The 12,660-nt window shown below is 40.5% G+C and overlaps 2 protein-coding genes across 12 annotated transcripts in view; one reads left to right on the top strand and one right to left on the bottom strand.

The window, feature by feature from the left end:
• The window catches only part of USP45 (ubiquitin specific peptidase 45), a 69,529-nt gene extending 68,656 nt beyond the window's left edge, over positions 1 to 873 (bottom strand). For all 11 annotated transcript variants that reach the window (XR_005022182.1, XM_036871741.1, XM_036871746.1 and 8 more), the window contains exon 1: positions 836 to 873. The gene's annotated coding sequence lies outside the window, so the exon portion shown is untranslated. The remainder of the gene's footprint in view (positions 1 to 835) is intronic.
• Positions 874 to 4,803: 3,930 nt separating this feature from the next.
• Positions 4,804 to 12,399, top strand: TSTD3 (thiosulfate sulfurtransferase like domain containing 3). The gene is made up of 4 exons (XM_036871329.1): positions 4,804 to 4,956; positions 8,397 to 8,570; positions 8,667 to 8,826; positions 9,131 to 12,399. The coding sequence occupies exons 1-4, from the start codon at positions 4,884 to 4,886 to the stop codon at positions 9,201 to 9,203; spliced, it is 480 nt and encodes a 159-aa protein (XP_036727224.1). The 5' UTR covers positions 4,804 to 4,883; the 3' UTR covers positions 9,204 to 12,399.
• Positions 12,400 to 12,660: the final 261 nt, after the last annotated feature.

The following is a 12,660-nucleotide window of genomic DNA, read 5'->3' as shown; positions in this document are numbered from 1 at the left end:
CGTTTACCTACACCTGTCTTTTCTCTAATGTAGGATGTGCAACTAAACTGTTTAGAAATGTTTAATTTTTTTAAAAGGCCATGCATACAAAAGCCCACATTCTCAAAAAAGAAAAAAATCTTTTTTTTCCTACTCTTGGGCGATTATTTTCGGCGGGGATGCCGGGGGAGGGAAGAAAGAGACAAAACTCTCTTTTCTAGAGGCTCAAAAAGATGACCAGCACTTACATACTTTTTTGTGCATCGCACTCTGTTCTCAGCACTGATGAGATACTAACCCACTTCATCTTCCCAACCACCAACCACCTTATGAGATAGGTTACTATTATTTCTCCCATTTTATACTTGAAACTGAGACACACAGCAGTTAGGTGACTTGCAGAAGCCAGGAGCCAGTAAGCGGTGGATGGAGATTTGGACCCAGGGAGTCCATCTCCAGGGTTCCTAATACTACACGATGCTGCCAGAAACCCGTGGTAAGACTCGTCCTCTGGTCTCACAAAAACATCCCAAGTTTCTGAAGAGAAAATGCGCCGTGAGGATGAGTGCGGAAGGGAGGCCGGAAGGGTGCTGGGTCGCCGCGACCCTGGTCAAGGTGAGGCGGCCCCTCTCCCGCCCCACCTCGCCGGCTCCTCAAGCCGCCGCCCGGACACCCCGCCAGCCCGGCCACGCTCACGCGGCCCTCGGTGACCGCCTGGAGCCCCCAAGGATCGGGAAGGCGAGGGAGCGTGGGAGGGGGGGCGTTCTTTCCCAGGCCAGTCAAGCCACAAGGGCCCGGGGTTGCGGAAACGAAGACGGAGAAACTGCGGCGACCCCAGCACCGAGCCCCAACTCACCCTGCCAGGCCCGGCGGCCGCCTCTACAACCGGAAGAGACTGCGCCTGCGCGTCCGCCCCTCCCGCTGGCAGGGGCGGGGCCTCGTGTGCCCGCCCCCACGTTTGGGGCGGGGGGGTTGGGGCCGCCCCTCGCGTGGCCGCGCACCCGGAGTTGGGCGTGGACAGGGCGGGGCCGGCTCGCGTCGCGCCTGCGTCCTGTAAATTTGCAGGACTAGGTAGGCCCCGGCTAAATCTTAGAAAAATGTTGAGTAGACTGCTAATTGGATCCTGATAGTGGCCTGGAGTTCGCGCAGCTGGGGTGTTCTCGGAGTCAGGATTAAGTCCCACTTGTTGCTGGACAGCGTGCCCGGACAGCCTCCGACTTCTCGCCGTCACATTCTTCTGTGCAATAAAATCACATCAGACATCATATATTTTCTTGTTTTTTCTCATTATTGTTGTCTTACCTGTCGTTCTCACTTTTTTTTAATGTTTTTTTAAATCTATTTTTATTTATTTATTTTTGGCTGCATTGGGTCTTCGTTGCTGCGCTCGGGCTTTCTCTAGTTGTGGCGAGCGGGGACTACTCTTCCTTGTTGTGCACGGGCTTCTCACTGCGGTGGCTCCTCTTGTTGCGGAGCTCGGGCTCTAGAGCACAGGCTCAGTAGTTGTGGCACATGGGCTTAGCTGTTCCCTGTCATGTGGGATCTTCCCGGACCAGGGCTTGAGCCTGTGTCCCCTGCATTGGCAGGTGGATTCTTAACCACTGCACCACCAGGGAAGTCCTTCACTTCTTTATTAGAAAATTTCTTGACCTATACCTAGACCTCTTCGAAGCTCGATTACCCGTTAAAGTGGTTTGCACTTTGCATATGTTTAGTAAAAGTAATTGGTTGAGAAATACTTTGTTTGAATGATATTGCAGACATCAACACTAGTTACAGATAAACTCTACGATTCTTGTAATCTTTCACAATTCTTCAGCCAGGGGACAGGTGTGGCATTATGGAAAGAGCCTTGGATTCCTATTTGATGGATTCTTCAAAGGAAGGAAATTATTTTTAAATGGTACCTAATAAGTATATTTTTAGTGCTATTGCAAAGACATTATGACAAAACATCAAATAGAAATATAAATGTGCTTAAGGTCAGCTCTGTATACATTTCAAATAATGTTAAGTATCTTAATTTTACCGTCATTGTTCTGTCTGAAAATGTATGGAATACTTTGCTAAGCTATAGGCTATACATATATTAAGTTTTTATTGTGTATTTTAAAAGATACATTTTTTATTATAAAAGTAATACATGAAAGTTTCACATAAAGTTCCTCACCTTTTCCTCCTTCCCTCATTCCCATTTGCTTTCCTCAGAGGTAACATTTCCTCTCCTCTATTTTCTGTTTCTTGTGTATAGTTTCAGGAATTGTCTTTGCACATACAATATGCCTTTGTACGACATTTTTATATGATTACCATTTGTTAAAAGAGAACACAGTCAGCTTAGATTACGGTCTATTTTCTATTCTACAACTTGATTTTTTTTCACTTGATTGTATATCTTGGACATATCTCCACACCAACCTCATTCTTTTTACTTGTTGCTTAGAACTCCAGTGAATGGATGTATCATTTTTTCCCAATCAGTCCCCTGTTAGTGTACATTTATCTTTGCCTACTTGTGCAGATATTTTCAGTAGATGAACTATTAGCGGTGAAAATGCTGAGTCAACAGATGTTCAAGGGCTTCCCTGGTGGCACAGTGGTTAAGAATCCGCCTGCCAATGCAGGGAACACGGGTTCGAGCCCTGGTCCGAGAAGATCCCACATGCCACGGAGCAACTAAGCCCGTGCGCCACAACTACTAAAGCCCGCGTGTCTAGAGCCCGTGCTCCGCAACAAGAGAAGCCACTGCAATGAGAAGCCTGCGCACCACAATGAACAGTAGCCCCCACTCGCCACAACTAGAGAAAGCCCGCGCACAGCAACGAAGACCCAACACAGCCAAAAATAAATAAATTAAATAAATAAAAAATTTTTTAAAAAGCAGATGTTCAAGTTTTGATAAACTTTTGGAAAAAACGTTGCATGAAAGGCAATACATTTCCTAATTCTTCATTTGATTTGTCTAAAATCTGGGAGCTTGATGTGGATTTAGAAAAAATGGGAAAAATCCCAAGTCTCTTAAAAATCCTCTCCTTTCCAATTGTCTTTCACTTGCATTGTGGTGAAAAATAAAATGAGTTGTTTGAGAATTAATGACTCATATCAACTCAGCACTAGTAGACCTTTCCCAGAAAACATTGCATTATTTCTCTGCCTTTCATTCCACTTCAAGCCTTACTTCCCTCCGTCACACTGACTCTGAAGGAAGAACTTGGACATTTGTCCAAGGAGCAGTGATCAATACTCCTGTTTGACAAGATCTTTTTGCTCTAAGCCCTCTTAAATAAACCAAGTTTGGCACTGTGCTAGTTATAGGAGGACATATTCATCTTTTCAGAAAAAGAAATCCTACAGAAAAATATTTCTCAAATAATCAGTCATGAACACTTGAAAAGAATTGTTTAGTAATATGTGCTCTTGCAAAAGTGTAAATTAGATTAAATGTGATTCATTGAGGCCAAGTACATTGTTTCCATATCTGTGTCCATACAACCTGTGGTTTATGATGTGGATGCCACAGACAGTACATGAATCTACAATATTTAATGACATCTTAGTTCAAAGTCAATCCACAAAGTAGATTACACAGAGACTATGGTTAAACTTCAAATGACTTGGAAAACATAACTGTAAATGTTGTCATTGGTATAGAAATCTGAAGTCATCTTATTAATTATTAAACTATTGAAAGCTGAATAATTTAAAAGTGCACGCTTAATGAAATTATTCCTTGAACACATACTTTAATAATGCCATTTGGAAACTAATTTAAAAAAATTTCACTGTGACTCCATTTGCAGTTAAATATGACTTTCATTATCCTTGGGAACCAAATTGAGAATAAATTAAAAATAAGGTAATGAACCAAGTTGAGAATAAAGTAAAAACAAGGTAATAAGAAACTTTATATGCTGTAGGCTGAATATGCTCCCTCCACAACCACACACCAAGGTGTTCTAATTCCTGGAACCTATGAATACGTTACCTTACATGGCAAAAGGATTTTGTGCATATGATTAAATCAAGATTATCCCAGTGGTCCCAGTGTAATCACAAAGGTCCTTATGAAAGGGAGGCAGAAGGATGAGAGGAAGAGAAGAGGATGTGACAGCACAAGCAGAGGTCGGAATTAGAGATCTGAAGATGCCAAACTGTTGGCTTTGAAGATGGGGAAACGGACCAATAGCCAAGGAATGCAGGCAGCCTCTCCTAGATGGAAAAGGTAAGTACAGAAATTCTCCCCTACAGCCTTCACAAGGAACACAGGCTTGCTGACACCTTAATTTTAGCCTAGTGACTTCTGACCTTCAAAACTGTACATAATAAATTTGTGTTGTTTTAAGTCAATAAGTTTGTGGTATAGTAGCAATTGGAAACTGACACATTTTATAAATTAGTTGGACCTGACTCTGACAGAGTTATCATCAAGTATAGTCAAATATCATCATGTTGTGGGGAAAAGATGACAGCATGAGATTATCTTAATACTGACATCAGTTGAACCAGCTATGGGAGTGAAGAGCAATTCTTAGAAAAGTGCACACGTGCTTTGCTTTAATTCAATGCAGGAGAATCCTGTTATCAAATAAATTGGAGAAATTTATTTACTTTATATATTTAAATATCTTTGTTATATTCTCTTTCCACTTTTAAACTTTGTCTCTCCTTAAAAAAATAATAATCATAAACAAAAAAGCAAACCCAACCCTTAGTTTCTTACCAGGCAATTTTAAGTTTTACAGCAGGGCGCGTTTCCGTCCACGATTACTCCTAGTGGCACTACCCGGTTCGGCCGGAGCCTGGCTGGAGGGCGCTCGAGAGCCCGGCGCGGTTCGCCCGGCGGCGGGAGGAGGAGGAGCAGCAGGAGGAGGAAGTGGTTAGTAGCCCCGAGACTCGACCCGGAGATGAGGCTGCTGCGACTATTGCACTTGAGTGGGCGCCAGGCGATCCTCGGGTCCGCAGAGGCTGCGCTCTGGGGTGAGCTCGGGGTCCCCGGGGAAAGGGAGAACGCCTAACCTCGGGCCCCTGGGAAGGGATGGCGTTGGTGAGGGTGATCGCTTCTTTTTTAAAGGCTTCCAGTTAAAAGTCAGACCCAGTACCCTTGGCACCTGGGAATGTAACACCCACTTGCGGTTCTTGTTCCTTCAGATTCCGGGCTACTGGGGTCTGGGGTTGCTCTCGGGGTACGTACGGAGGGGGGCAACCAGTGCTCCAGGGAGCTCGCGTGGGAAGGCAGTTATAAAGGTATGGGTGCTTGACTGAGCAATGAAGGTCAATTCGCGACTCAGGGAAGTGAGCTCAGTGGCCAGTTCCTGCCCGGGAGAGTCGCAATGAGGAGCCCCGTGTTGCGAGTTATACTTGTGACCCACTAGAGAGCAGCACTCATGGGCTGATGAAACCTACAGTTACCACGTTAGGGCTGTAATAGTACCACCCCTAATTTTACAGCTGGCGAAACAGAAGCCAGAGAAGCGAAGGTGGTCAGTGGAGGAGGTGGGTCTAGAACCCAGAGCAGGCCTCCAGTCCCTTCTCTTTGCTTTACGTGCTGCCTCTCCTTTAGCAACAACCTTTGTGGATAAAGATACAGGAGCCCCAGCGTAACATTCTCCGCCCCGCCCCCGCCCCCGCCCCCTCCCCAGTTATTCCATTTTAACTCTTGGTACAGCCTCTGTAGTTGAAGAGGTGTCGTTCCTGCAAATTCTGTTATTTGGTTTTACCTTTAATCAGCAATCATTTATTGAGCTCCTAATCTGCCAGACGTCCTGCTGGGGATACAGTTTACTTCACCATTTTGGGGTGAGACACACACAAACCATCACCACACACAGCCCAGTCGAATGAGACTGCAATGGAAAGGACTGAGTTGGAGAAGGTGTTAGAGAAAAGGTGCCTGTTTCATTTTTTAAATTCTACTTGTAATACATGATTATATTCTCATTATATTAAAACAAACAATAAAGCTCAGCATGAGTCCCCTTTATGCACTCTCCCCAGATATGAATATACATAAATGTACAGATGAAAATACTACGTATGTTAATATATATATAATAGATTAGTATATATATATGGATATCTATAGTGTCTCTCTGTATATACACTATATACCATAGATATATATATACTATATACTATAGATATCTATATATAATGTGATCTACACTGTGCTTGCTTTTCTGTAATTTTTTTCTCACCTAGGTATTCAGAAGCTTTCTGTGGCAGCACATATAACTCTTTTAACCACTGCATATATCCCCTACTATGAATTACCACAGTTTATTGAACTAGTCCCTTATTGATTGATATTTTGGCTTCCAATTTTTTTGCTATTATAAGAAGTTCTCAATAATTATCATTGTACATGCTTCTTTGTGCATATGTACAAGTATTTTACAAGAATAGATACCTAGAAGTGGAATTGTTGGATCAAAGGGGAGGTAACAAGTGACATTTAACAGGGTCATAAAGGAGACTTAGAGTGCCAGGTAAAGATGAGAGAGAAGGGTATTCCCTTCAGAGGGAACAATGTCCATATATCATGAAGGAAATGTGAAAACAGATATTTATTGTGCACTGTATAGAGTATTTAAACCTCACAGCAACTCTAAAAGGTTAAATAATATTATTCGATTTTACAAATCAGAAGCTAAGTACCAGAGAGTTTAAGTAATCTGCCCAGGGTCACAGAGCCAAGTGGGCAAGCCAGGATTTGAACTTAGGTTTATCTGACTCTAAAATCCCTGCTCTTTCCACTATAAAAATGAGATTAGAGCACATGTATACTTTTTTTTTTTTTTTTTTTTTTATAAATTTATTTATTTATTTTTGGCTGTGTTGGTTCTTTGTTGCTGCTTGCGGGCTTTCTCTAGTTGCGGTGAGCGGGGGCCACTCTTGGCTGTGGTGTGCGGGCCTCTCACTGCAGTGGCTTCTCTTGCAGAGCACGAGCTCTAGGCATGCGGGCCTCAGCAGTTGTGGCACACGGGCTCAGTAGTTGTGGCTCACAAGCTCCAGAGTGCAGGCTCAGTAGTTGTGGCGCACGGGCTTAGTTGCTCCGCGGCATGTGGGATCCTCCCGGACCAGGGCTCGAACCCGTGTCCCCTGCATTGGCAGGCGGACTCCCAACCACTGCGCCACCAGGGAAGCCCACATGTATACTTTTGATGTTGCTGGAGGGTAGGATAATTGGGGCAGAGAAGGAATGAGGAGGAGGTTTGGTAAGTTATATTGGTAAGGGGGGGTTGAAGGACATTATAGAACATACTAAGAAGCTTGGACTGTATATCCTGTAATGTAGGCTGTAGGGAGTAACCAGGTGAGGTTGGATTTACCTGTGTGGAAACAGCAAAATTGGAGTTTATTCAAAGTTTAAGCTCAAAAAGTGAAAATTAGGTATAGCGTGTATTACTCTTGAAATTCCTCAAGAGAACCACACATCATCTCTCAGGGATCCCAAACAGCCAGTTTTTCTTTGCTGTAGGAGCAGTTCACTGTTTCTTTGGTTGAGCATCAGATGAAGTGGTTAATTTACAAGTGGAGGCCATGTTGTACAACAACACACACACACTATAGCTTTAAATAATTAGTGTGGAGTACAGACTCACACCGTGAGAGGCTTGGGGGAGCTGAGACTCATCAAGGGACCATACTTGGGACTTCCCTGGTGGTCAAGTGGCTAAGACTCCGTGCTCCCAATGCAGGGGGCCTGGGTTTGCTCCCTGGTCAGGTAACTAGATCCCACATACCGCAACTAAAGATCCCGCATGCTGTAATGAAGATCCCACGTGCCGCAACTAAAAGAAGATTCTGCATGCCGCAGTGAGGATCCCGCAGGCGGCAGTGAAGATCCCGCCTGCCACAACTAAGACTCGGTGCAGCCAAATAAATAAATAAATAAATAAAATTTTTTTAAAAAAAGGGACCATGCTTGCTTCAGGCTTTTGCTGATCAAGTGGAAAGGAAGGAAATCCAGTCTTACTGATTACTCTTCCTGTTCTCCACCCCTCCCCCCCACCCCACTGCTTGCTGAATAAGAGAAAGGTAAACGTCGGTTTAATATGACTCTACTATACAAGAAAAACTTAGATTAGGGTAAGATTTACAAATTATTTGCAAAATTCAGTTACCAAATGTTGAATGTGTATTTATAAACTCTCCCCCCAATTAAAGGGCTTGGAGAGAGTAGAATATTGGAGGTGGCCCAAGACCAGCCATAAGTATGCAGGGCAGGATAGGGCTGCAGCTTACTGTTCAGTCAGACTGTATGCAAATTATATACATTGATTATACAGTTTAGTAAAGTCAAAAGATCAATATGGTTAGCTGACTGGAACAATGGGGAAAATTCCTTTGACCTACTCTTTCCAGATATTAATAGAGATGTCATTTTGAAAGTACCTAAATTATTTTATTCTTTCCAGGTTTGAAGTCAATAAAAGGAAGCTGCAACAATTTTTGCACTGCTATTTGTAAAGATGTCACTTATATGGAACTTAAAAACCTCTTGAAGTCCAAAAAAATTATGTTAATTGATGTTAGAGAACCATGGGAAATTCTTGAGTATGGAAAAATCCCCGGGTCTGTCAATATACCATGTAAGTGACATGTGTCTTAACTGATTCATTAGAAATATATATCCAGTAACTGACTGTATCTAAAATTTAATTGAAATTCTTAACATTTTCTTTCAGTGGATAACGTAGATGAAGCTCTACAGATGAACCCAAAAGACTTCAAAGAGAAGTACAATGAAGTAAAGCCATCCAAATCTGACAGTCTAGTGTTTTCTTGTTTAGCCGGAGTGAGAAGCAAGAAGGCTATGGACACAGCAATATCTCTGGGCTTTAACAGGTGTGTAGATGAAGGATAAAAATGGGTTTAAGAGTATGTATTGCAGTATTTCATGGGTCTATTTTTATTGGCCTACTGAAGAATTCCTTATAATTACTATGTTAGTAATGGCAGGACAGACTATAGACTCTTATAGACTAGGAGTCTCTACTTTTCATCCTACAATCTTTCAAATAGGCTCAAAGTCTAAATAGTATGGTGAGAAGCCATGGCATCTCTAAATCTCTAAATTTCTTATCTCTAAAGTTCCTATGAACCTTGTGCTATAAAGCAGGAGAACTAATTATTTGATGTATGTTTTTAGTGCTCAACACTATGCTGGAGGATGGAAGGAATGGGCAACCTATGAATTTTCGGAGAAGAAACAAGGAAATTGAATTTTGGAATACAAGCTGGCCCTTTCCTTGTGTACGTGCAGCCTAGGATAGTGGAATAAGCAAAAGAATCAAAATGTAGCCCTGGAACCACTGGTTAATGGGAAGGGGATTTTGTGTAAGTCAATTATTTGTTGAATCTTTTTCTCACCTATAAATTGGGAATACCACTTCTCCCTGCCTACTTCCAAAGGCTAATGAGGCTTGCTGTAATGTATGTGACTTGCCATGGAAACATAAGGGTTGGGATTCTAAAAATTAATTTTTAAATAGTTTAGTATAGTTCAATAGTATTCCAAAAGACCTGGTTACTTGTATTACCTAATCATAATGTGTGACCACTTCTGTTAATATAGTGTCTATACTCTTCAAAGAGGCTATGAACTAGACCAGTCGATTAAGAAGACTTCACCTTAAAACACCAAGAATCTGGGGTGCAGAAAAGTAGGTGAAATATCAACAATGAAAATACAACATTAGCAATATCCAAAGACTTATGGCACTGTGACCAGCATGGTAGTGATATAATTTGCAGTTTAAAAAAGTAATATTATCCATGGGGATAGTAATCAGAACAGTGGTTGCTTCTGTTGAAGGAAGGAAATTAACAGGAAAATCAAGGAGGAAAATTTCTAGGGTGATGGAAGTGCTCTATATCTTGATTGAGGTGTTGGTACATAGGTATATACATTTACCAAAACTCATTGAACACTTTAAAACTATACATTACCTGTAATTACATCTCAATTAAAAATAATGAAAATTAAAAAAAGTTTAAATGCAAATGACTCCCACTAGCATATTTCTTTGGAATGTTAAGTCCTGCACTTGTTAGTACACTAGTGCACTGGTGAGTGGTAAAACAAATTTGTGCTTTCTTCCATCCATGTCTCTTCAGACCCATCTGTTTTTACTCTCATTTATATTGTCATTCAGAACGTGTAAGGTCTGGCAAGTAAACTATAAGGACTTGGTTTTGTCCTAAATGAATTATTAAGCCATTGGAGAATCTGTGGTAGGTATGTGATATTATCACCTTGAACTTCTATTTCTGATATGTCAGTCTAGTTTCTAGCAAACTCCCTACAAGAACTAGAAAAGCTGGAAAATACACATAATAGAGACACACACACACACACGCTTTTCAATGTTGGTTCATCCTCTACAGCTTTCCTTCTCCCAGGATCGTGACTCTTCAAATCCTCGCTGCCTTAGTAATTCTGTCATGCCTTTAAACAAATTTTATTTATATATTTATATAAACAAATATTACTAGGGCATATAATATTAAGGAAGTGAGGATCTGAAGAGCCACAAGCTCACAGAGAAGAAAAGCCATAGAGAGTGAACCACCATTGAAGTACTGGGGCCAACCAGGAATAGGTAAATACACCAGGGTATAGAGTCTGGGGAAACACACCAGGCTTTTCCAGAAAGACAAAAAATATTCTAAAAGAAAGGAAATACTAAAGAACACAACATTATCTATGTATATGTAATATATACTGAATATGAGTTTAACAAAAATTATGCAATTAAATTGGGAGGATGATGGGAGTGTAAGTCCCAGGGTAGAACAAGTTTGGGGGCGGGGAGGGGGTGGGAGCTGGAAGTGGAGAACAGGAGGTGTGTGAGAAAGTAAAATCTTCATCTTCCATAGTAGGAAGTTAAGAGATAATATTTACAAGTGAAAAAAAAAATCAAAAGAAAAAAAAAAGGAAACTGGAGGGTAAGCGGAGGAGGAGTATAGTAAAGTGTTTAAGAGCCTGGGACCTGCAGCCCAGATACCCAGGTTTTAATAAGATTCTAATCCAAGCTCTTGTCACTTACTTGACTTGTGACTGGGTAAGTTACTTAACCTTCTGTTCCTGAGTTTCCTCATCTCTGAAATGACTGTTCTGAGAATTAAATGACTTCATAATGTAGAGAGCTTGGAATACACTTGTCACATAATAAGTGCTCAATAAATGCTATAATTATAAGCTTGTTACTTGGAAGTGTGGAAGTAACACAACAGCAGAGAAATGACTAAAAATTGCTCTGGGGAGCAGGAATAAGAAGCAGGGAAAATGGGACTGGGACCTAACATCTTCCTTATGTCTTATAGGAACACTGTCCAAAAGAATTATGATGCAAGCCATTATGTGATTTTTAGTTTTCTTACACTTAAGTAAAATAGGTGAAATTAATTTTAATAGTGTTTTATTTAGTCCTATGTATCTAAAAAATCATCATTTAAAACATGTAATCAATATAAACAAATTAGATATTTTACATTCTTTTGTTTTGTTACCAAGTATTGAAATCCAATGTGTGTTTTTACATTTATAGCACATTTCAATTCAGACTAGCCACATTTTTAGTGTTCAATAGCCACATGTGGCTAGTGGCTATCTCACTGGACAGTGCAGCCTATGGTAATATTTGATGTTTAGAAAGAACACACATCATCAATGGCTGCTAAATCACAGAAAGAGACACCAGCCATTATATGCCTCCTGATAGGAGATACTTTATACAGTAGTCTATAATGGGAAAAAAAAAATTTGAGCCTGAACCTGATCAAGCTTTTGCATTCAATTACCAATTTATAGAAATACAGAGAAGAAAAGAACATGTTAAGTAGCACCTCAAGGATACACTCAGCAAAATACATACGGTGGGAAATTCTTAGTGGACAAGCAAACCAAAATGGGGAATTTTTTTAATGAAATAAAGGAGAAATCCATGAATTTTAAGATTTAAAGGATTTATCAATGAATTGCATGTGTGGTCTTTATTTAGATCCTAAGTAGAATTATTTAATAATATTTATGATATTAATGAGATAACTGAAAATGTAAACACTGGATATTTGATATTACAAAATTATTTTGACTAACTTTTTTGGGTACAGTCAGACTTCTATCGGGTTTTTTGGGGGTTTTGTTTTGTTTTGTTTTTTAAAGAGCCATTATCTCTTAGGATTACATACTGAAATAATTATGGACAAAATGATATCTTGTATTTGCTTCAAAATAATATGCATGTTGGAGGAAGTGGTGGGAGTTTAGATGAAATTGGCCATGTGTCGATAATTGTTAAAGTTGAGTGATAGGTATATGGAGGTTCATTACAATATTTTATCTACTCTTGTATATGTTGTGTTAAATTTCCTACTTAAATAAGAGGTTGAAAATAAAACTACAAGGCATATGTATTTTCAAAATAAAAATTTTTTAGAAATATAGGTAAGCTTAAAGGAAAAATTAGGGTTGAGTCAATGATTATAATATATAATCACTCTGCCCTTCCAACCCAAGCCCAATCTTAATTCCTTCAGACCTGAGGAGAGCTTTTTTTTCTTATTTCATAAGCCTAGGAGACCTACTTCTGTCATTGGTACTGACTCTATAATCTCTCTTTCCAGCTTATGTGATACTATCCACAAGGAAGCAGAACTCTAAAAGTCTGGTTACAA

Source organism: Balaenoptera musculus, chromosome 12, assembly GCF_009873245.2.
Source record: "Balaenoptera musculus isolate JJ_BM4_2016_0621 chromosome 12, mBalMus1.pri.v3, whole genome shotgun sequence".
Lineage (NCBI taxonomy): Eukaryota > Metazoa > Chordata > Mammalia > Artiodactyla > Balaenopteridae > Balaenoptera > Balaenoptera musculus.
Note: the sequence above shows the minus strand (reverse complement) of the source record. Positions and strands in the feature narration are given on the sequence as shown.

Excerpts from the sequence above, each read along its gene's own strand:
- TSTD3 (XM_036871329.1), top strand. The coding sequence starts at position 4,884 with ATGAGGCTGCTGCGACTATTGCACTTGAGTGGGCGCCAGGCGATCCTC. Across the intron at positions 4,957-8,396 it reads CGCAGAGGCTGCGCTCTGGG|GTTTGAAGTCAATAAAAGGA; the intron begins GTGAGCTCGGGG and ends TATTCTTTCCAG. Across the intron at positions 8,571-8,666 it reads CGGGTCTGTCAATATACCAT|TGGATAACGTAGATGAAGCT; the intron begins GTAAGTGACATG and ends ATTTTCTTTCAG.